Source organism: Pristiophorus japonicus, unplaced genomic scaffold (genome assembly GCF_044704955.1).
Source record: "Pristiophorus japonicus isolate sPriJap1 unplaced genomic scaffold, sPriJap1.hap1 HAP1_SCAFFOLD_748, whole genome shotgun sequence".
NCBI lineage: Eukaryota > Metazoa > Chordata > Chondrichthyes > Pristiophoridae > Pristiophorus > Pristiophorus japonicus.
The window spans coordinates 194,011-218,900 of NW_027254664.1; the positions used below are offsets into that span (position 1 = coordinate 194,011).

The following is a 24,890-nucleotide window of genomic DNA, read 5'->3' on the forward strand; positions in this document are numbered from 1 at the left end:
CATGGTGCCATGAACTTGGCTGCTGCTGCCCTCCCCTGATGAGTCATCCCCCTCAACAGTACTCAAAACGATGTATCTGTTTTGCAGGGGGATGACCGCAGGGGACCCCTGCACTACCTTCCTTGCACTGCTCTTCCTGCTGGTCTTCCATTCCCTATCTGGCTGTGGACCCTTTCCCTGCGGTAAGACTTTATAGGCCGCTCCGACACTGCTCCCACCTCTCCGCTGGCTCTCGATCTCCCACTGGGCCTTTTATAGGTCGCTCCCTTAGGTTTCGGGGATATGGGCCAAAGGTGGCTCATATGGAGTTAGGTCACAGATCAGCCATAATCTGAGTGAGTGGGGCTCGAGGGGCTGAATGGCCTCCTCCTGTTCCTGCAGGCGGCGCTGTCTCTGGACGGACCGGTGATGCCATTCTCAGGCTGCCCGCCAAGTGGCGCTGTGCCCGGAGGTCTCCGCGCCGATCTCGCTCTCTCCACCAGGTGGGCCTGTTGGCAGAGGTCTGCGCGCAGTCACTGCCCCTCCCCGCCGCGGGCGGCGCTGTCCCGGGAGGTCCCGATGCCCTGTCACTGCCCCTCCCCGCCGCGGGCGGCGCTGTCCCGGGAGGTCTCGATGCCCTGTCACTGCCCCTCCGCGCCGCCGGCGGCGCTGTCCCGGGAGGTCTCGATGCCCTGTCACTGCCCCTCCCCGCCGCGGGCGGCGCTGTCCCGGGAGGTCTCGATGCCCTGTCACTGCCCCCCCGCCGCCGCCGGTGGCGCTGTCCCGGGAGGTCTCGATGCCCTGTCCCTGTCACTGCCCCTCCCCGCCGCCGGCGGCGCTGTCCCGGGAGGCCGCGGCCTGGCCCTCCCGCCCCGCCCCGCTCTCCCAGGCCGGGCTGTCGGTGTTTTATTCCCGCCCAGTGCCAGGCGGCGGGCCCCGCGCAGCACGATGTGGTTCCTCTACCTCCTCAGCTGGCTGTCGCTGCTGCTGCAGGTCGCCTTCGTCACGCTGGGGATCGGTGAGTACCCGGGGGCCGGGGCTCGGGGCCCGGTGCCGGGGGCTGGGGGATTGACCCGGGCCCGGGGCTCCCCGCGCGGCCTCCCCCGGCCCGCCCCCCCCCCCGCGCTGTGGTTGCCATGGCTCCCGGTGTGGCGGCCGGGGGGGGGGAGGGGGGACATTTCACCCCCAGCTGGGGCAACTATGGGATGTTGGAGGAGGGGAGGGGGGGGGCAGGGAGCCGCCAGCTAATCACAGCGCCGCACACATCGGGCGGTGAGCCGTCCGGCCAATCAGCGTGCCCCATACATCAGACTGCAGCAGCCGGGCCAATCGCGGAGCTGCTTGCAGCAGCAATTCCATTGGTCCTTCGCGGAGGGGCAAAGCAGCCAATCAGAGGGCGCTGTAGATTGAGCCAGGAGCAGCTCGTCCAATCAGAGAAGCTGAAAGTTGGGGCGCTAACTTTCAAAGTCCCATTGCCCCCCCCAGCACAAGGAGCAGGAGTGGGTTACACCGCTCCGCCAGCCAATAGGATCACGGCTGATCACCAACCTCAAGGCCACCTTCCCGCCCGATCCCCATAGCACTTCACCCCCCGACACCCCCAAATCTGTCCGTGTCCGCCATGGATATATTCACTGACCCAGCCTCCACAGCTCTCTGGGTCGTTGAATATATCCATGCAGTGCAGGTTTGGTCTCCGTATTTAAGGAGGGACATACTTGCTTTGGAGGCTGTTTGGAGAAGGTTCATTGGGTCGATTCTGGGGATGAGGGGCTTGACTTATGAGGAAAGGTTGAGTAGGTTGGGCCTCTACTCATTGGAGTTCAGAAGAATGAGAGGTGATCTTATCGAAACGTATAAGATAATGAGGGGGCTCGACAAGGTGGATGCAGAGAGGATGCTTCCACTCATAGGGGAAACTAAAACTAGGGGCCAAATGGCCTAATCCAGCTCCTATTTCTTATGTTTTTAATGGGACATAGTCTTAGAATAAGGAGCCACCCATTTAAAACTGAGATGAGGAGGAATTTGTTCTGAGAGTTGTAATTCTGTGGAATTCTCTGCCTGAGAGAGCTGTGGAGGCTGGGTCATTGAATATATTTCACCGTCATCATAGGCAGTCCCTCGGAATCGAGGAAGACTTGTTTCCCTTCATAAAATGCGTTCTTAGGTGGCTGAACAGTGCAATACGAGAACCACAGTCCCTGCCACTTGATTTCTGCCGGCGCTTGCTTTCTGCATGCTCTCGGCGATGAGACTCGAGGTGCTCAGTGCCCTCCCGGATGCTCTTCCTCCACTTAGGGCGGATTGGTCTTTGGCCAGGGACTCCCAGGTGTCGGTGGGGATGTTACACTTTATCAGGGAGGCTTTGAGGGTGTCCTTGTAACGTTTCCTCTGCCCACCTTTGGCTCATTTGCTGTGAAGGAATTCCGAGTAGAGCGCTTGCTTTGGGAGTCTCGTGTCTGGCATGCGGACAATGTGGCCTGCCCAGCGGAGCTGGTCGAGTGTGGTCAGTGCTTCAATGCTGGGGATATTGGCCTGGACGAAGACGTTAATGTTGGTGCGTCTGTCCTCCCAGGGGATTTGCAGGATCTTGCGAAGACATAGTTGGTGGTATTTGTCCAGCGACTTGAGGCGTCTACTGTACATGGTCCATGTCTCTCAGCCATACAGGAGGGTGGGTATCACCACAGCCCTGTAGACCATGAGCTTGGTGACAGTTTTGAGGGTCTGGTCTTCAAACACTCTTTTCCTCAGAAAATATTTAAGGCAGAGATAGACAGATTTTTGAGCGATAAAGGAGTAACGGATTATGGGGAGCGGGCAGGGAAGTGGAGCTGAGTCCATGATCAAATCAGCCAAGATCTTATTGAATGGCGGAGCAGGCTTGAGGGGCCAAATGGCCTAATCCTGCTCCTATTTCTTATGTTCTTCGAATTCCAAAGCGTCACAACCCTCTGAGTGAAGAAATTCCTCCTCATCTCAGTCTTAAATGGCTGATCCCTTATTCTGAGACTGTGACCCCTGGTTCTAGACTCTCCAGCCAGGGGAAACATCCTCCCCGCATCTACCCTGTCAATCCCCTCAGAATCTTATATGTTTTAATGAGATCGGTAGATTGGGCCTATACTCTGGAGTTTAGAAGAATGAGAGGTGATCTCATTGAAACTTGTAAGATTCTGAGGGGGATTGACATAGTCTCAGGATAAGGGGTCGGCCATTTAGGCCTGAGATGGGTGACTGACAGAGTAAATTGACAGTGGCAGCATGGATACAGATTGTCTCAGTGACAGGAAACAGATAGTAGTGGTGAACGGTTGTTTCTGGGACTGGAGGGAGGTATACAGTGGTGTTCCCCAGGGGTCAGTACTGGGACCACTGCTTTTCCTGATATATATTAATGATTTGGATGTGGATGTACAGGGTACAATTTCAAAATTTGCAGATGCATGGGAAGTATAATAAATAGAGAGGAGGATAGAGATAGAGTGGTGGAATAGGCGGACACATGGCAGATAAAATTTAACGCAGAAAAGTGCGAAGTGATACATTTTGGTAGAAAGAATGAGGAGAGGCAATATAAACTAAAGGGTACAATCCTAAAGGGGGTGCATGAACAGAGTGACCGGGGGTGTGTGTCACAAATCATTGAAGGTGGCAGGGCAGGTTGAGAAAGTGGTTAACAAGGCAGATGGGATCCTAGGCTTCATAAATAGAGGCATAGAGTACAAACGCAAGGAAGTTATGATGAATCTTTATAAATCACTGGTTCGGCCTCAACTGGAGTATTGTGTCCAATTCTGGGCACACTTTAGGAACTTTAGCAAGGATGTGAAGGCATTAGAGAGGGTGCAGAAAAGATTTACAAGCATGATTCCAGGGATGGGGCACTTGAGTTATGTAGGTAGGCTGGAGGACAGAGATTTAAGGTGATTGGAAGAACCATGAGGAAATATTTTTTATACGAGTGCTTAGGATCTGGGATGCAAGATTACTTAGGATGGTGGAAGCAAAGTCATTTGTGGCTTTTAAAAGGGAGTTGGATAAGTACCTGAAGGTAAAAAATTTGCAGGGCTACGGGGAAAGGGCGGGGGGAGTGGGACTGGCTGAGGTGCTCTTGCAGAGAGCCGGCACGGGCTCGACGGGCCGAATGGTCCCCCTCTGTGCTGTAACCGTTCTAGGATTCTGTGAATGAGGTGTGATCGCATTGAAACATATCCGATTCTGAGAGGGATTGACAGGGTAGATGCTGAGAGGTTGTTTCCCCCGGGCTGGAGGGTCTAGAACTGGCGGGCACAGTCTCAGGATAAGGGGTCGGCCATTTAGGACTGAGATGAGGTGGAATGTCTTCACTCAAAGGGCTGTGAATCTTTGGAATTCTCTGCCCCAGAGGGCTGTGGGGGCTGGATTGGACTTTAGGGGAATCGAGGAATATGGGGACAGTGGAATTGAGATTGCAGATCAGCCATGATCTTATAGAATGGCAGAGCAGGCTCGTGGGGCTGAATGACCGACTTCTGTTCCTAGTTCTTATGTTCTTATGTTCAAAGAGAATTATTGCAGCCTGGAATGGCTTTCAATAGATTGGAGCAAAGATCATTGATTCCTTTCAGAGAAAATTGGAGAAATATTTGAAGCAGCAGAGGATATAGGGCTATGGAGAGAGAGCGGGGCAGTGAGATTAGTTTGGGATTGATACAGGGCTATGGAGAGAGCGGGGCAGTGAGATTAGTTTGGGATTGATACAGGGCTATGGAGAGAGAGCGGGGCAGTGGGATTAGTTTGGGATTGATACAGGGCTATGGAGAGAGCGGGGCAGTGAGATTAGTTTGGGATTGATACAGTGCTATGGGGAGAGAGCGGGGCAGTGGGATTAGTTTGGGATTGATACAGGGCTATGGAGAGAGCGGGGCAGTGGGATTAGTTTGGGATTGATACAGGGCTATGGAGAGAGCGGGGCAGTGAGATTAGTTTGGGATTGATACTGCGCTATGGGGAGAGAGCGGGGCAGTGGGATTAGTTTGGGATTGATACTGGGCTATGGGGAGAGAGCGGGGCAGTGGGATTAGTTTGGGATTGATACTGGGCTATGGGGAGAGCGGGGCAGTGGGATTAGTTTGGGATTGATACTGGGCTATGGGGAGAGAGCGGGGCAGTGGGATTAGTTTGGGATTGATACTGGGCTATGGGGAGAGAGCGGGGCAGTGGGATTAGTTTGGAATTGATACAGTGCTATGGGGAGAGAGCGGGGCAGTGGGATTAGTTTGGAATTGATACAGTGCTATGGGGAGAGAGCGGGGCAGTGGGATTAGTTTGGGATTGATACAGGACTATGGAGAGAGCGGGGCAGTGGGATTAGTTTGGGATTGATACAGGGCTATGGGGAGAGAGCAGGGCAGTGGGATTAGTTTGGGATTGATACAGTGCTATGGGGAGAGAGCGGGGCAGTGGGATTAGTTTGGGATTGATACAGTGCTATGGGGAGAGAGCGGGGCAGTGGGATAGGTTTGGGATTGATACAGGACTATGGAGAGAGCGGGGCAGTGGGATTAGTTTGGGATTGATACAGTGCTATGGGGAGAGAGCGGGGCAGTGGGATTAGTTTGGGATTGATACAGGGCTATGGGGAGAGAGCGGGGCAGTGGGATAGGTTTGGGATTGATACAGTGCTATGGGGAGAGAGCGGGGCAGTGGGATTAGTTTGGGATTGATACAGGACTATGGAGAGAGCGGGGCAGTGGGATTAGTTTGGGATTGATACAGTGCTATGGGGAGAGAGCGGGGCAGTGGGATTAGTTTGGGATTGATACAGGACTATGGAGAGAGCGGGGCAGTGGGATTAGTTTGGGATTGATACAGGGCTATGGGGAGAGAGCGGGGCAGTGGGATTAGTTTGGGATTGATACAGGGCTATGGGGAGAGCAGGGCAGTGGGATTAGTTTGGGATTGATACAGGGCTATGGAGAGAGCAGGGCAGTGGGATTAGTTTGGGGATTGATACAGGGCTATGGAGAGAGCGGGGCAGTGGGATTAGTTTGGGATTGATACAGGGCTATGGAGAGAGCGGGGCAGTGGGATTAGTTTGGGGATTGACACAGGGCTATGGAGAGAGCGGGGCAGTGGGATTAGTTTGGGATTGATACTGGGCTATGGGGAGAGCGGGGCATTGGGATTAGTTTGGGATTGATACAGTGCTATGGGGAGAGAGCGGGGCAGTGGGATTAGTTTGGGATTGATACAGGACTATGGAGAGAGCGGGGCAGTGGGATTAGTTTGGGATTGATACAGGGCTATGGGGAGAGAGCAGGGCAGTGGGATTAGTTTGGGATTGATACAGTGCTATGGGGAGAGAGCGGGGCAGTGGGATTAGTTTGGGATTGATACAGTGCTATGGGGAGAGAGCGGGGCAGTGGGATTAGTTTGGGATTGATACAGGACTATGGAGAGAGCGGGGCAGTGGGATTAGTTTGGGATCGATACAGTGCTATGGGGAGAGAGCGGGGCAGTGGGATTAGTTTGGGATTGATACAGGACTATGGAGAGAGCGGGGCAGTGGGATTAGTTTGGGATTGATACAGTGCTGTGGGGAGAGAGCGGGGCAGTGGGATTAGTTTGGGATTGATACAGGACTATGGAGAGAGCGGGGCAGTGGGATTAGTTTGGGATTGATACAGTGCTATGGGGAGAGAGCGGGGCAGTGGGATTAGTTTGGGATTGATACAGGACTATGGAGAGAGCGGGGCAGTGGGATTAGTTTGGGATTGATACAGTGCTATGGGGAGAGAGCGGGGCAGTGGGATTAGTTTGGGATTGATACAGGACTATGGAGAGAGCGGGGCAGTGGGATTAGTTTGGGATTGATACAGGGCTATGGGGAGAGAGCGGGGCAGTGGGATTAGTTTGGGATTGATACAGGGCTATGGGGAGAGCAGGGCAGTGGGATTAGTTTGGGATTGATACAGGGCTATGGAGAGAGCAGGGCAGTGGGATTAGTTTGGGGATTGATACAGGGCTATGGAGAGAGCGGGGCAGTGGGATTAGTTTGGGATTGATACAGGGCTATGGAGAGAGCGGGGCAGTGGGATTAGTTTGGGGATTGATACAGGGCTATGGAGAGAGCGGGGCAGTGGGATTAGTTTGGGATTGATACTGGGCTATGCGGAGAGAGCGGGGCAGTGAGATTAGTTTGGGATTGATACTGGGCTATGCGGAGAGAGCGGGGCAGTGAGATTAGTTTGGGATTGATACTGGGCTATGGGGAGAGAGTAGGGCAGTGAGATTAGTTTGGGATTGATACTGGGTTATGGAGAGAGAGCAGGGCAGTGAGATTAGTTTGGGATTGATACTGGGCTATGGGGAGAAAGCGGGCAGTGAGATTAGTTTGGAATTGATACTGGGCTATGGGGAGAGAGCGGGGCAGTGGGATTAGTTTGGGATTGATACTGGGCTATGCGGAGAGAGCGGGGCAGTGAGATTAGTTTGGGATTGATACTGGGCTATGCGGAGAGAGTGGGGCAGTGGGATTAGTTTGGGGATTGATACAGGGCTATGGGGAGAGAGCGGGGCAGTGGGATTAGTTTGGGATTGATACAGGGCTATGGGGAGAGAGTGGGGCAGTGAGATTAGTTTGGGATTGATACTGGGCTATGCGGAGAGAGCGGGGCAGTGAGATTAGTTTGGGATTGATACTGGGCTATGCGGAGAGAGTGGGGCAGTGGGATTAGTTTGGGATTGATAGCATAGAAACATAGAAAATAGGTGCAGGAGTAGGCCATTCGGCCCTTCTAGCCTGCACCGCCATTCAATGAGTTCATGGCTGAACATGCAACTTCAGTACCCCATTCCTGCTTTCTCGCCATACCCCTTGATCCCCCTAGTAGTAAAGACTACATCTAACTCCTTTTTGAATATATTTAGTGAATTGGCCTCAACAACTTTCTGTGGTAGAGAATTCCACAGGTTCACCACTCTCTGGGTGAAGAAATTCCTCCTCATCTCGGTCCTAAATGGCTTACCCCTTATCCTTAGACTGTGACCCCTAGTTCTGGACTTCCCCAACATTGGGAACATTCTTCCTGCATCTAACCTGTCTAAACCCATCAGAATTTTAAACGTTTCTATGAGGTCCCCTCTCATTCTTCTGAACTCCAGTGAATACAAGCCCAGTTGATCCAGTCTTTCTTGATAGGTCAGTCCCACCATCCCGGGAATCAGTCTGGTGAACCTTCGCTGCACTCCCTCAATAGCAAGAATGTCCTTCCTCAGGTTAGGAGACCAAAACTATACACAATACTCCAGGTGTGGCATCACCAAGGCCCTGTACAACTGTAGTAACACCTCCCTGCCCCTGTACTCAAATCCCCTCGCTATGAAGGCCAACATGCCATTTGCTTTCTTAACCGCCTGCTGTACCTGCATGCCAACCTTCAATGACTGATACTGGCTATGCGGAGAGAGCGGGGCAGTGGGATTAGGTTTGGATTGATTCAGGGCTAGATACAAGTTTAAAATAAGATGAGCTGATTAAATACTAATAAAGCCCAGGTCAATTATTTTTAAAAATGACGTTGATTGAATCTCTTGCCTGTGACTTGGCTGCAGCATTTTGCAAGCTGTCCCAGAGATGGGTACAGTAACAGTTAGAGGGTAATGTTAAAGTTTACAATCCTGTGAATTCAGGGGAAACGCACAGACTAATTTTCTTCCCTTCACCAGTATCATCAGAAAACTGCTTGAGGCTCCTGCAGTATTTTGGGGTCTGGCTGCTCCATTCGCCTGAGTGATTGAATCGTCACAGGGCCGAGGCCCGGACCCCCAGTCCCGGGGTCCCACCGGACCCCCAGTCCCTGGACCCCCAATCCCGGACCCCCAGTCCCTGGGCCCGGACCCCCAGTCCCGGGCCCCCCCCCGGACCCCCAGTCCCGGGACCTCCCCCCTTCCCAGACCCGGGCCCCCCCCCTCCCGGACCCCCAGCCCCGGGCCCCCCCCCTCCCGGACCCCCAGCCCCGGGGCGCCCCACCGTTCCACAGCCCCGGGGCCGCCCCGTCCCACAGTCCCAGGCCTGAGGCCCATCCCCACAACCTCCAAGATGGGCCATAAATGGCAGCATCACCCAGATGCCGAGACAAATCTTTTTTCAAGGCCGATTTGGTTGATTGTGCGTGAAGCCCCTCAGAATGTTTCTGTGTCGCAAGGCATGGTGTTTACTTGCGGGCGAGACCAGAGCTGTGGTGCCCTTAAGTAGGTGCAATAAATATCGATACTGAGAGATTGTAACTGGCTGGCAATGCTGGGGCTCTTGGTGAGGGTGATCTGATACACGTCTTTCTGATAATGAAAGGGTTTGATAGGGTAGACGTAGAGAAGATGTTTCCACTTTTGGGGGGAGACCAGAACTCGGGGCCATAAATATAAGATAAATCCAATAGGGAATTCAGGAGAAACTTTTTTACCCAGTGTTGTGGGAAAAAACACAACTTGAAGTTCACGATACAAGAATTCCTTAATTCAAGCATGCAGGGGAGTGTGTTCAGCATCCCGAAGTCAAGTCCGACGACACTCCTTTACAGTAGTCGTGGCAATGTATTTATACGTAATCAAGCGGAAGCGAAACTAGACAGTTGACAATCTAAGAGCTTACGTGATCAGCATCTGAGCATCTGTCAATTGCTAATCACGTAAGCGCTCAGTAGATGTATTCTGTTATCTCAACTGTTTGCCCATTGCCTCTGTCACAAGGTTTCATCTTTAACCACTGCCTCTGTAACAAGGTGTCATGAAACGTCATTATACCAACTGTTCTGTATTGACTGCTGACACTCTGCTTCTGTTGTTTTGGCAAAGCTTCCCATCGCGACTTGTAACATAGCCACATTGTCCGCATTCCCACACGAGACTCCCAAAGCAAGCACTCTACTCGGGACTCCTTCACGGCAAACGAGCCAAAGGTGGGCAGAGGAAACGTTACAAGGACACCCTCAAAGCCTCCCTGATAAAGTGCAACATCCCCACCGACACCTGGGAGTCCCTGGCCAAAGACCGCCCTAAGTGGAGGAAGTGCATCCGGGAGGGCGCTGAGCACCTCGAGTCTCGTCGCCGAGAGCATGCAGAAACCAAGCGCAGGCAGCGGAAGGAGCGTGCGGCAAACCAGTCCCACCCACCCTTTCCTTCAACCACTGTCTGTCCCACCTGTGACAGAGACTGTAATTCCCGTATTGGACTGTACAGTCACCTGAGAACTCACTTTTAGAGTGGAAGCAAGTCTTCCTCGATTCTGAGGGACTGCCTATGATGATGATGTAACATAGCTACAGTGTTTTAGCCACATTACCCAGAGAGTGGCGAGAATGTGGAACTTGCGACCACAGGGAGTAGTTGCGTTGAATAGCGTAGATGCGTTTAAAGGGAGACTCGACAAGCACATGAGGGAGAAAGAGAATAGAGGGTTATGCTGATAGCGGGAGATGAAGAGGGGTTGGAGGAGGCTCGGTGGAGCATAAACACCGGCACGGACTGGTTTGGCTAAATTTCTGTGCCGTATATCCTGTGTAATATGTATCATAAGAAATAGGAACAGGAGTAACATAGAAACATAGAAAATAGGAGCAGGAGTTCGGCCATTTGGCCCCTCGAGCCTTCTCCGCCATTCAATAAGATCATGGCTGATCTGACTGGCATCAATGGACGTCTCTGTATTTTGTTAAGAGCGCGGCCTCCAGAATTTGAGCTTCTCTCCCTTTTTCCCTGACCCCCGCCCCCCCTCCCTTTCTGTCCCCCTTGCAATGGACAGTGTTGCCGGTATATAATGTGTGTCTCTCTCTATCAACAGCCGCTGGCTTGTACTATCTGGCAGAGTTAATAGAAGAATACACAGTCATCACCAGTCGTATCATCAAGTATATGATATGGGTGAGTGTCTTGCTCGTGACGGGGGGGGGGGGGGTGGGGGGGAGGGAGGGGGAGTGGAGCTGTGAGTGGGGAGGGGGGGCTTTGAGCTATGGGGAGGGGGACTGTGTGCACGGGGTGGGGGAGGGGGGTGGCGGAGGTCCATGTTTGAACTGGGAGAGTGGGACCCAGAGCAAACAGGGTAACTGGGGTTCCCTCTCCTGATCACTGCGCAGCGATTCCTTCACAGATGGATACGGTAGTGGTTATGTTACCGGACTAGTAATCCACAGAATGCAAGTTCAAATCCGAGCATAGCCATTTGAGAATTGGAATTCGTATCAGTAAATGTGGGAAATTAAAGCTGGTGTTAGTAAACCTGTCCGTGAAGCTGTGGGATTGTCGTTCAAACCCAAGCGGTTGGCAGAGACCTGTGTTGCTTTCCTCTGCACGGAACGTCCTGTATCCTGTTTAAGGTACCGGTCCAGGATGGTCCTGAAGAGTAAAGCTCCCTTTGCATGCCCCATTTTAGCTCATGGGTCTTCGAATGGTACAGGACAGAAGGAGGCCATTCAGCCCATCGCGCCAGTGCTGGCTCTTTGAAAGGGCTGTCCAATTAGTGCCGCTCTCCACCTCTTTCCCCACAACCCTGCAAATTGGTCCTCTTCAAATACAGGTCCAATTGCCTTTTGAAATGATACTCGGACTTCAAGGGTTAAGTTACGAGGGGAGATTACACAAACTAGGGTTGTATTCCCCGGAATTTAGAAGGTTAAGAGGTGCTCTGATCAATGTTTTCAGGATATTAAGGGGAACAGATAGGGTAGAAAGACTATTCCCGCTGGTAGGACTAGGGGTCAGAGTCTAAACATTAGAGCCAGACCTTTCAGGAGTGAAATTAGAAAACACATCTACACACAAAGGGTGGTAGAGGTTTGGAACTCTCTTCCCCAAACGGCAATTGATGCTAGATCAGTTGTTAATTTTAAATCTGAGCTTGATAGCTTTTTGTTAACCAAAGGTATTAAGGGATATGGGCCAAAGGCGGGTATATGGAGTTAGGTCGCAGATTAGCCATAGAAACATAGAAACATAGAAAATAGGTGCAGGAGTAGGCCATTCGGCCCTTCTAGCCTGCACCGCCATTCAATGAGTTCATGGCTGAACATGCAACTTCAGTACCCCATTCCTGCTTTCTCACCATACCCCTTGATTCCCCTAGTAGTAAGGACTTCATCTAACTCCTTTTTGAATATATTTAGTGAATTGGCCTCAACAACTTTCTGTGGTAGAGAATTCCACAGGTTCACCACTCTCTGGGTGAAGAAATTCCTCCTCATCTCGGTCCTAAATGGCTTCCCCCTTATCCTTAGACTGTGTCCCCTGGTTCTGGACTTCCCCAACATTGGGAACATTCTTCCTGCATCTAACCTGTCTAACCCCGTCAGAATTTTAAACGTTTCTATGAGGTCCCCTCTCATTCTTCTGAACTCCAGTGAATACAAGCCCAGTTGATCCAGTCTTTCTTGATAGGTCAGTCCCGCCATCCCGGGAATCAGTCTGGTGAACCTTCGCTGCACTCCCTCAATAGCAAGAATGTCCTTCCTCAGGTTAGGAGACCAAAACTGTACACAATACTCCAGGTGTGGCCTCACCAAGGCCCTGTACAAGGCCTTGATCTCATTGAATGGCAGAACGGGCTCGAGGGGCTGAATGGCCACCTCCTGTTCCTGTGTAACAGGCTCGAGGGGCTGAATGGCCTCCTCCTGTTCCTGTGTAACAGTCTCGAGGGGCTGAATGGCTTCCTCCTGTTCCTGTGTAACAGGCTCGAGGGGCTGAATGGCCTCCTCCTGTTCCTGTGTAACAGTCTCGAGGGGCTGAATGGCCTCCTCCTGTTCCTGTGTAACAGTCTCGAGGGGCTGAATGGCCTCCTCCTGTTCCTGTGTAACAGTCTCGAGGGGCTGAATGGCCTCCTCCTGTTCCTGTGTAACAGTCTCGAGGGGCTGAATGGCCTCCTCCTGTTCCTGTGTAACAGTCTCGAGGGGCTGAATGGCCTCTTCCTGTTCCTGTGTTCCTATAATAATCCCTATGAAATCTGATTGCATCACCCTTTCAGGTAGTGCATCCCAGGTCATAACAGCCCTCTGTGTGAAAAAACTTCACCGAATTTCAGCTCTCGTTGCTTTGCCAATTATTTTCAATCGATGACCTCTGGTTGTCGACCCACTTGCCAGAGGAAACTGCTTCTCCCTGCTTGCTCTATCAAAACTGCTCGTTATTTTGAATCTCTTTATTAAATCTGCCCTTAACCTTCTCTGCTCTAAGGAGAACAATCTCAGCTTCTCCAATCTCTCCACATAACTGAACCCCTTCATACTTGGTATCATCCTGGCAAACCTCCTCTGTACCCTTTACAAGGCCTTACATCCTGCCTAAAGTGTGGTGCCCACAATTGGACACACTACTCCAGCTGAGGCCTGACCAGAGATCTGTAAAGGTTTAGCACGATTTATTAACTCCATGGCCCTATTTACAAAGCCAGGTATACCATTCGCTTTCTTAACCGCCTCATCAACTTACCCTGCCACCTGCAAAGATTTGTGAACAGGTCCCTCTGTTCTTGCATCCCCTCAAAATAGTGCCATTTAGATTATATTTCATGTCAGCTGTGGCTCAGTGGGCAGCACTCTATCCTCTTGAGTCAGAAGGTTGTGGGTTCAAATCCCACTCCAGGAACTTGAGCACAAAAAATCCAGGCTGACACTCCGTGCCAGTACTGAGGGAGTACTGCACAGTCGGAGGTGCCATCTTTCAGATGAGGCGTTAAACTGAAGCCCCGTCTGCTCTCTCAGGTGGACGTAAAAGATCCCACAGCACTATATCGAAGAAGAGCAGGGGAGTTAACCCCGGTGTCCTGGCCACTATTTATCCCTCAATCGACGTAACAAAAAAAACAGATTATCTGGCCGTTGCCACATTGCTGCTTCTGGGAGCTTGCTGTGCACAAATTGGCTGCCGCGTTTCCCAGATTACAACAGTGACTACACTCCAAAAGTATTTCATTGGCTGTGAAGCGCTTTTAGATGTCAGGTGGTCATGAAAGATGTTGAATACATCCAAGTCTTTAAGTGTCTGCCCATTCACCAGTCTGTCTATGCCGATGGCAAGGGCAAGGCTGGCGTTTATTCCCCATCCCTGGTTACGGCCTCTGACCCCCTTCGACACCCACAAAATCCGTTGCCACCAACCCGGGAACAGCCGCCCGCTGAGGCTGAACCAGGTGCTGCTTAATCTGCAGCAGAGCTTCCAGCCACATACCACTCTCCACCGCACCAACCCTCAGTCCCCGCACCATCCTCCCCTGTCACTCCACCTCGGAAAGGCGGGTCTGACATATGGAGAAAGACTGGATTGACTAGGCTGGTACTCACTGGAATTTAGAAGGATGAGAGGGGATCTCATAGAAACATATAAAATTCTGACGGGACTGGACAGGTTAGATGCAGGAAGAATGTTCCCGATGTTGGGGAAGTCCAGAACCAGGGGTCACAGTCTAAGGATAAGGGGTAAGCCATTTAGGACCGAGTTGAGGAGAAACTTCTTCACCCAGAGAGTGGTGAACCTGTGGAATTCTCTACCACAGAAAGGCCAGTTCGTTAGATATATTCAAGAGGGAGTTAGATGTGGCCCTTACGGCTAAAGGGATCAAGGGGTATGGAGAGAAAGCAGGAATGGGGTACTGAGGTGAATGATCAGCCATGATCATATTGAATGGCGGTGCAGGCTCAAAGGGCCGAATGGCCTACTCCTGCACCTATTTTCTATGTTTCTATGTTTCCCCTTGTGCCCACCATGGTGTGTTCCCTCTCCCCTCTCCCCGCCTCAAGCGATAAGGGAGTCAAGGGTTATGGGGAGCTGAGCCCATGATCAGATCAGCCATGTTTGTATTGAATGACAGAGCAGGCTCGAGGGGCCAAATGGTCGACTCCTGCTCCTATTTCTTATGTTCCCCAAACCTCGACCGTCCAGAATTCGTGGTCTGTCTGCACTCCGTCTCCCCCGCCTGTAAGCCTACCCCCTCCCAATCATGTCAAATTGAACCCCTCTCTAAGGCCTTGTCCCATCCTACCACTGCAGTCTCCTGGCCCCTACACGCCATTCCATGCCCTCGGGAGAATGCAGAGACTTGAAGGGGATATAGGCAGGCTAAGTGAGTGGGCAAGAATATGGCAAATTGAATATAATGTGGGGAAATGTGAAGTTATCCACTTTGGTAGGGAAAATAGAAAAGCAGAGTATTGTTTAAATGGTGAGAACCCTAGGTGTCCTTGTACACGAATCATTGAAAGTTAACATGCTGGTACAGCAAGCAGTTAAGAGAGCAAATTGTATGTTGGCCTTTATTAAAGAGGATTTGAGTATAAGAGTAAAGACGTCGTACTGCAATTATACAGGGCCCTGGTGAGACTGCACCTGTTCAGCACCAGTTTTGGTCTCCGTACCTAAGGAAGGATATACTTGCCATTGAGGGAGTGCAACAAAGGTTCGCCAGACTGATTCCTGGGATGGGAAGATTGTCCTATGAGGAGAGATTGAGTAGACTAGGCATTTACAGGCCAGTCAGCCTAACCTCAGTGGTGGGACAATTATTGGAAAAAATCCTGAGGGACAGGATAAATCTTCATTTGGAAAGACACAGATTAATCAAGGACAGTCAGCATGAATTTGTTACGGGAAGGTCGTGTCTGACTAACTTGATTGAATTTTTTGAGGAGGTAACCAGGAGGGTCGATGAGGGCAGTGCGTACGATGTAGTGTATATGGATTTTATCAAAGCTTTTGATAAGGTCCCACATGGCAGACTGGTCACGAAAGTAAAAGCCCCTGGGATCCAGGGCAAAGTGGCAAGTTGGATCCAAAATTGGCTCAGAGACAGGAAGCAAAGGGTAATGGTTGATGGGTGTTTTTGTGACTGGAAGGCTGTATCCAGTGGGGTTCCGCAGGGCTCAGTGTTGGGTCCCTTGCTTTTTGTGGTGAATATCAATGACTTGGTCTTGAATGTTGGGGTATGATTAAGAAGTTTGCAGATGACACTAAAATCGGCCGTGTGGTTGATAATGAAGCAGAAAGCTGCTGACTGCAGGAGGATATCAATGAACTGGTCAGGTGGGCAGAACAGTGGCAAATGGAATTCAATCCAGATAAGTGTGAGATAATGCCTGGGACGGTCTAACAAGGCAAGGGAATACACATTAAATGGTAGGACACTGAGAAGTGTAGAGGAACAAAGGAACCTTGGAGTGCAGGTCCACAGATCCCTGAAGGTAGCAGGCCAGGTAGATAAGGTGGTTAAGAAGGCATACGGAATACTTGCCTTTATTAGTCGAGATATAGAATACAAGAGCAAGGAAGTTATGCTTGAACTGTATAAAACACTAGTTAGGCCACAGCTGGAGTACTGCGTGCAGTTCTGGTCACCACATTACAGGAAAGATGTGATTGCACTGGAGAGGGTACAGAGGAGATTTACAAGAATGTTGCCTGGACTGGAGAATTTTAGCGATGAGGAAAGATTGGAGATGCTGGGTCTGTTTTCTTTGGAACAGAGGAGGCTGAGGGGACTCCTGATTGAGGTATATAAAATTATGAGGGGCCTGGATAGAGTGGATAGGAAGGACCTATTTCCCTTGGCAGAGGGGTCAACAACCAGGGGGCATAGATTTAAAGTAATTGGGGGGAGGATTTGAAGGGAAATTTCTTCACCCAGAGGGTGGTGGGGGTCTGGAACTCACTGCCTGAAAGGGTGGTAGAGGCAGAAACCCTCACCACATTTAAAAAATAGTTGGCTTGAAGTGCCGTAACCTGCAGGGCTACGGACCGAGAGCTGGAAAGTGAGATTAGGCTGGATAGTTCTTGGTCGGCCGGCATGGACACGATGGGCCAAATGGCCTCCTTCCGTGCTGTAAATTTCTATGATTCTATATTCTCTAGAGTTTAGGTGATCTCATTGAAACATACAAAATTCTTACAGGGCTTCAGGGTAGATGCCGGGAGGATGTTTCCCTGGCTGGGGAGTCTAGAACCAGGGGTTACAGTCTCAGAATAAGGGATCGGCCATTTAGGTCTGAGCTGAGGAGAAACCTCCTCACTCAGAGGGTGGTGAATCTCTGGAATTCTCTGCCCCAGAGGGCTGCGGAGGCTCAGTCTGAGAGCATATTCAAGACAGAGATCGATAAATTTTTGGATATTAAGGGAATCAAGGGATATGGGGATTGGGTGGGAAAGTGGAGTTGAGGTCAAAGATCAGCCATGACCTTATTGAATGGCGGAGCAGGCTCGAGCGGCCGAATGACCGACTCCTGCTCCTAGTTCTTATGTTCTCTCCCCCTTGCTTCCACTCCCCGTATTGTCACTCTACAGTTGTTGTCAGAGTCTTGAGCTGCTTCGGCCTCGCTCTCCCAATGCCGCTTGGTGCCCATTTCTCTCGCTGTGAAGTGTCTCGGCCAGTTAGACCCCTCTTGGAGCACTGAGCACAGTTCTGGCCTCTATACACCTCGGTTAGACCACACTTGGAGCACTGAGCACAGTTCTGGCCTCTATACACCTCAGTTAGACCACACTTGGAGCACTGAGCACAGTTCTGGTCTCTATATACCTGGGTTAGACCACACTTGGAGCACTGAGCACAGTTCTGGTCTCTATACACTTCGGTTAGACCACACTTGGAGCACTGAGCACAGTTCTGGCCTCTATACACCTCGGTTAGACCACACTTGGAGCACTGAGCACAGTTCCGGTCACTATATACCTGGGTTAGACCCCTCTTGGAGCACTGAGCACAGTTCTGGCCTCTATACACCTCGGTTAGACCACACTTGGAGCACTGAGCACAGTTCTGGTCTCTATATACCTGGGTTAGACCACACTTGGAGCACTGAGCACAGTTCTGGTCTCTATATACCTGGGTTAGACCACACTTGGAGCACTGAGCACAGTTCTGGTCTCTATATACCTGGGTTAGACCACACTTGGAGCACTGAGCACAGTTCCGGTCTCTATATACCTGGGTTAGACCACACTTGGAGCACTGAGCACAGTTCTGGTCTCTATACACCTGGGTTAGACCACACTTGGAGCACTGAGCACAGTTCTGGTCTCTATATACCTGGGTTAGACCACACTTGGAGCACTGAGCACAGTTCCGGTCTCTATATACCTGGGTTAGACCACACTTGGAGCACTGAGCACAGTTCTGGTCTCTATACACCTCGGTTAGACCACACTTGGAGCACTGAGCACAGTTCTGGTCTCTATACACCTCGGTTAGACCACACTTGGAGCACTGAGCACAGTTCCGGTCTCTATATACCTGGGTTAGACCACACTTGGAGCACTGAGCACAGTTCCGGTCTCTCTACACCTCGGTTAGACCACACTTGGAGCACTGAGCACAGTTCCGGTCTCTATATACCTCGGTTAGACCACACTTGGAGCACTGAGCACAGTTCCGGTCTACATATACCTGGGTTAGACCACACTTGGAGCACTGTGCACAGTTCTGGTCTCTATATACCTTAGTTAGACCACACTTGGAGCACTGTGCACAGTTCCAGTCTCGATATACCTCGGTTAGACCACACTTGGAGCACTGTGCACAGTTCTGGTCTCTATATACCTGGGTTAAACCACACTTTGAGCACTGAGCACAATTCTGGTCTCCATATACCTCAGTTAGACCACATTTGGAGCACTGAGCACAGTTCTGGTCTCCATATCTCCAAAGAATATAGGAGCTCAGAAGCAGGTGCAAAAAAGATTTACTCGCATGATGCCAGAACTGGGAGGTTTCAACCACCAGGAATGACTGAACAGACTGGGGCCCTTTTCTCTAGAAACGAGAAGGTTGAGGGAGTGACCTGATAGAGCCTTTAAGACAATGAAAGGGTTTAATCTGGTAGATGTAGAGAGAGTTTCCACTTGTGGGCGAGACCAGAACTAGCGGCCATAAATATAAGACGGTCACTAATAAATCCAATGGGGAATTCAGGAGAAACTTCTTTACCCAGAGAGGGGTGAGAATGTAGAACTCGCTGGCACAGGGAGGGGTTGAGGCGAATAGTATCGATGTATTTAAGGGGAGGCTGGATAAACACATGGGGGAAAGGAATAGAAGGATGTGTTGATGGGGTGAGATGAAGAGCGGTGGGAGGGGGCTGGAGTGGAGAATAAACACCGACATGCAACGGCTGGGCCGAGTGGCCTGTGACTGTGCTGTAGACTTGCTGTAACCCGATTTACTGCTGTGTTTGTACATTAAAGGTGAACTACATATGCAAGTTGTTTGTCTTCAAATCTCTTTCTTGACTCCTCAGTTCTCCACGGGAGTGCTGGTTGGTCTCTACCTCTTCGAGAATTTCCCCATGTTAATGATTGGAGTCGGACTCTTCACAAACCTCGTCTACTTTGGTCTTTTACAGACCTTCCCCTACATCCTGCTCACATCACCCAATTTTATACTGTCCTGCGGTAAGTACCCATCACACAGCTTCCTGTATCATCCTGTCGCCTTACTTGCTAATCGGCTCATCAACGCATGATTGTGGCGGGTATACGGGCAGCAGCTCAATGACACTCCCCCTCCCCCACCCCCACACCCTCCCCCTCTCCCCTCCCCCCCACTCCACTCCCCTCCCCCCCACTCCCCTGCCCCCCGCTCCACTCCCCTCCCCCCCACTCCCCTGCCCCCCGCTCCACTCCCCTGCCCCCCGCTCCACTCCCCTGCCCCCCGCTCCACTCCCCTGCCCCCCGCTCCACTCCCCTGCCCCCCGCTCCACTCCCCTGCCCCCCGCTCCACTCCCCTGCCCCCCGCTCCACTCCCCTGCCCCCCGCTCCACTCCCCTGCCCCCCGCTCCACTCCCCTGCCCCCCGCTCCACTCCCCTGCCCCCCGCTCCACTCCCCTGCCCCCCGCTCCACTCCCCTGCCCCCCGCTCCACTCCCCTGCCCCCCGCTCCACTCCCCTGCCCCCCGCTCCACTCCCCTGCCCCCCGCTCCACTCCCCTGCCCCCCGCTCCACTCCCCTGCCCCCCGCTCCACTCCCCTGCCCCCCGCTCCACTCCCCTGTCCCCCGCTCCACTCCCCTGCCCCCCGCTCCACTCCCCTGCCCCCCGCTCCACTCCCCTGCCCCCCGCTCCACTCCCCTGCCCCCCGCTCCACTCCCCTGCCCCCCGCTCCACTCCCCTGCCCCCCGCTCCACTCCCCTGCCCCCCGCTCCACTCCCCTGCCCCCCGCTCCACTCCCCTGCCCCCCGCTCCACTCCCCTGCCCCCCGCTCCACTCCCCTGCCCCCCGCTCCACTCCCCTGCCCCCCGCTCCACTCCCCTGCCCCCCGCTCCACTCCCCTGCCCCCCGCTCCACTCCCCTGCCCCCCGCTCCACTCCCCTGCCCCCCGCTCCACTCCCCTGCCCCCCGCTCCACTCCCCTGCCCCCCGCTCCACTCCCCTGCCCCCCGCTCCACTCCCCTGCCCCCCGCTCCACTCCCCTGCCCCCCGCTCCACTCCCCTGCCCCCCGCTCCACTCCCCTGCCCCCCGCTCCACTCCCCTGCCCCCCGCTCCACTCCCCTGCCCCCCGCTCCACTCCCCTGCCCCCCGCTCCACTCCCCTGCCCCCCGCTCCACTCCCCTGCCCCCCGCTCCACTCCCCTGCCCCCCGCTCCACTCCCCTGCCCCCCGCTCCACTCCCCTGCCCCCCGCTCCACTCCCCTGCCCCCCGCTCCACTCCCCTGCCCCCCGCTCCACTCCCCTGCCCCCCGCTCCACTCCCCTGCCCCCCGCTCCACTCCCCTGCCCCCCGCTCCACTCCCCTGCCCCCCGCTCCACTCCCCTGCCCCCCGCTCCACTCCCCTGCCCCCCGCTCCACTCCCCTGCCCCCCGCTCCACTCCCCTGCCCCCCGCTCCACTCCCCTGCCCCCCGCTCCACTCCCCTGCCCCCCGCTCCACTCCCCTGCCCCCCGCTCCACTCCCCTGCCCCCCGCTCCACTCCCCTGCCCCCCGCTCCACTCCCCTGCCCCCCGCTCCACTCCCCTGCCCCCCGCTCCACTCCCCTGCCCCCCGCTCCACTCCCCTGCCCCCCGCTCCACTCCCCTGCCCCCCGCTCCACTCCCCTGCCCCCCGCTCCACTCCCCTGCCCCCCGCTCCACTCCCCTGCCCCCCGCTCCACTCCCCTGCCCCCCGCTCCACTCCCCTGCCCCCCGCTCCACTCCCCTGCCCCCCGCTCCACTCCCCTGCCCCCCGCTCCACTCCCCTGCCCCCCGCTCCACTCCCCTGCCCCCCGCTCCACTCCCCTGCCCCCCGCTCCACTCCCCTGCCCCCCGCTCCACTCCCCTGCCCCCCGCTCCACTCCCCTGCCCCCCGCTCCACTCCCCTGCCCCCCGCTCCACTCCCCTGCCCCCCGCTCCACTCCCCTGCCCCCCGCTCCACTCCCCTGCCCCCCGCTCCACTCCCCTGCCCCCCGCTCCACTCCCCTGCCCCCCGCTCCACTCCCCTGCCCCCCGCTCCACTCCCCTGCCCCCCGCTCCACTCCCCTGCCCCCCGCTCCACTCCCCTGCCCCCCGCTCCACTCCCCTGCCCCCCGCTCCACTCCCCTGCCCCCCGCTCCACTCCCCTGCCCCCCGCTCCACTCCCCTGCCCCCCGCTCCACTCCCCTGCCCCCCGCTCCACTCCCCTGCCCCCCGCTCCACTCCCCTGCCCCCCGCTCCACTCCCCTGCCCCCCGCTCCACTCCCCTGCCCCCCGCTCCACTCCCCTGCCCCCCGCTCCACTCCCCTGCCCCCCGCTCCACTCCCCTGCCCCCCGCTCCACTCCCCTGCCCCCCGCTCCACTCCCCTGCCCCCCGCTCCACTCCCCTGCCCCCCGCTCCACTCCCCTGCCCCCCGCTCCACTCCCCTGCCCCCCGCTCCACTCCCCTGCCCCCCGCTCCACTCCCCTGCCCCCCGCTCCACTCCCCTGCCCCCCGCTCCACTCCCCTGCCCCCCGCTCCACTCCCCTGCCCCCCGCTCCACTCCCCTGCCCCCCGCTCCACTCCCCTGCCCCCCGCTCCACTCCCCTGCCCCCGCTCCACTCCCCTGCCCCCCGCTCCACTCCCCTGCCCCCCGCTCCACTCCCCTGCCCCCCGCTCCACTCCCCTGCCCCCCGCTCCACTCCCCTGCCCCCCGCTCCACTCCCCTGCCCCCCGCTCCACTCCCCTGCCCCCCGCTCCACTCCCCTGCCCCCCGCTCCACTCCCCTGCCCCCCGCTCCACTCCCCTGCCCCCCGCTCCACTCCCCTGCCCCCCGCTCCACTCCCCTGCCCCCCGCTCCACTCCCCTGCCCCCCGCTCCACTCCCCTGCCCCCCGCTCCACTCCCCTGCCCCCCGCTCCACTCCCCTGCCCCCCGCTCCACTCCCCTGCCCCCCGCTCCACTCCCCTGCCCCCCGCTCCACTCCCCTGCCCCCCGCTCCACTCCCCTGCCCCCCGCTCCACTCCCCTGCCCCCGCTCCACTCCCCTGCCCCCCGCTCCACTCCCCTGCCCCCCGCTCCACTCCCCTGCCCCCCGCTCCACTCCCCTGCCCCCCGCTCCACTCCCCTGCCCCCCGCTCCACTCCCCTGCCCCCCGCTCCACTCCCCTGCCCCCCGCTCCACTCCCCTGCCCCCCGCTCCACTCCCCTGCCCCCCGCTCCACTCCCCTGCCCCCCGCTCCACTCCCCTGCCCCCCGCTCCACTCCCCTGCCCCCCGCTCCACTCCCCTGCCCCCCGCTCCACTCCCCTGCCCCCCGCTCCACTCCCCTGCCCCCCGCTCCACTCCCCTGCCCCCCGCTCCACTCCCCTGCCCCCCGCTCCACTCCCCTGCCCCCCGCTCCACTCCCCTGCCCCCCGCTCCACTCCCCTGCCCCCCGCTCCACTCCCCTGCCCCCCGCTCCACTCCCCTGCCCCCCGCTCCACTCCCCTGCCCCCCGCTCCACTCCCCTGCCCCCCGCTCCACTCCCCTGCCCCCCGCTCCACTCCCCTGCCCCCCGCTCCACTCCCCTGCCCCCCGCTCCACTCCCCTGCCCCCCGCTCCACTCCCCTGCCCCCCGCTCCACTCCCCTGCCCCCCGCTCCACTCCCCTGCCCCCCGCTCCACTCCCCTGCCCCCCGCTCCACTCCCCTGCCCCCCGCTCCACTCCCCTGCCCCCCGCTCCACTCCCCTGCCCCCCGCTCCACTCCCCTGCCCCCCGCTCCACTCCCCTGCCCCCCGCTCCACTCCCCTGCCCCCCGCTCCACTCCCCTGCCCCCCGCTCCACTCCCCTGCCCCCCGCTCCACTCCCCTGCCCCCCGCTCCACTCCCCTGCCCCCCGCTCCACTCCCCTGCCCCCCGCTCCACTCCCCTGCCCCCCGCTCCACTCCCCTGCCCCCCGCTCCACTCCCCTGCCCCCCGCTCCACTCCCCTGCCCCCCGCTCCACTCCCCTGCCCCCCGCTCCACTCCCCTGCCCCCCGCTCCACTCCCCTGCCCCCCGCTCCACTCCCCTGCCCCCCGCTCCACTCCCCTGCCCCCCGCTCCACTCCCCTGCCCCCCGCTCCACTCCCCTGCCCCCCGCTCCACTCCCCTGCCCCCGCTCCACTCCCCTGCCCCCCGCTCCACTCCCCTGCCCCCCGCTCCACTCCCCTGCCCCCCGCTCCACTCCCCTGCCCCCCGCTCCACTCCCCTGCCCCCCGCTCCACTCCCCTGCCCCCCGCTCCACTCCCCTGCCCCCCGCTCCACTCCCCTGCCCCCCGCTCCACTCCCCTGCCCCCCGCTCCACTCCCCTGCCCCCCGCTCCACTCCCCTGCCCCCCGCTCCACTCCCCTGCCCCCCGCTCCACTCCCCTGCCCCCCGCTCCACTCCCCTGCCCCCCGCTCCACTCCCCTGCCCCCCGCTCCACTCCCCTGCCCCCCGCTCCACTCCCCTGCCCCCCGCTCCACTCCCCTGCCCCCCGCTCCACTCCCCTGCCCCCCGCTCCACTCCCCTGCCCCCCGCTCCACTCCCCTGCCCCCCGCTCCACTCCCCTGCCCCCCGCTCCACTCCCCTGCCCCCCGCTCCACTCCCCTGCCCCCCGCTCCACTCCCCTGCCCCCCGCTCCACTCCCCTGCCCCCCGCTCCACTCCCCTGCCCCCCGCTCCACTCCCCTGCCCCCCGCTCCACTCCCCTGCCCCCCGCTCCACTCCCCTGCCCCCCGCTCCACTCCCCTGCCCCCCGCTCCACTCCCCTGCCCCCCGCTCCACTCCCCTGCCCCCCGCTCCACTCCCCTGCCCCCCGCTCCACTCCCCTGCCCCCCGCTCCACTCCCCTGCCCCCCGCTCCACTCCCCTGCCCCCCGCTCCACTCCCCTGCCCCCCGCTCCACTCCCCTGCCCCCCGCTCCACTCCCCTGCCCCCCGCTCCACTCCCCTGCCCCCCGCTCCACTCCCCTGCCCCCCGCTCCACTCCCCTGCCCCCGCTCCACTCCCCTGCCCCCCGCTCCACTCCCCTGCCCCCCGCTCCACTCCCCTGCCCCCCGCTCCACTCCCCTGCCCCCCGCTCCACTCCCCTGCCCCCGCTCCACTCCCCTGCCCCCCGCTCCACTCCCCTGCCCCCCGCTCCACTCCCCTGCCCCCCGCTCCACTCCCCTGCCCCCCGCTCCACTCCCCTGCCCCCCGCTCCACTCCCCTGCCCCCCGCTCCACTCCCCTGCCCCCCGCTCCACTCCCCTGCCCCCCGCTCCACTCCCCTGCCCCCGCTCCACTCCCCTGCCCCCCGCTCCACTCCCCTGCCCCCGCTCCACTCCCCTGCCCCCCGCTCCACTCCCCTGCCCCCCACTCCACTCCCCTGCCCCCCGCTCCACTCCCCTGCCCCCCGCTCCACTCCCCTGCCCCCGCTCCACTCCCCTGCCCCCCGCTCCACTCCCCTGCCCCCCGCTCCACTCCCCTGCCCCCCACTCCACTCCCCTGCCCCCCGCTCCACTCCCCTGCCCCCCACTCCACTCCCCTGCCCCCCGCTCCACT

General features: G+C 57.3%; 1 protein-coding gene across 1 annotated transcript; it reads left to right on the forward strand.

The window, feature by feature from the left end:
- Positions 1-812: 812 nt before the first annotated feature.
- On the forward strand, positions 813-19,389 carry tex261 (testis expressed 261; the record flags this gene model as incomplete). The annotated part of the gene is made up of 3 exons (XM_070874267.1): positions 813-997; positions 10,808-10,887; positions 19,236-19,389. Coding segments are annotated over exons 1-3 (304 nt in total), but the record flags the coding sequence as incomplete, so codon positions are not given.
- Between the last annotated feature and the right edge of the window lie 5,501 nt (positions 19,390-24,890).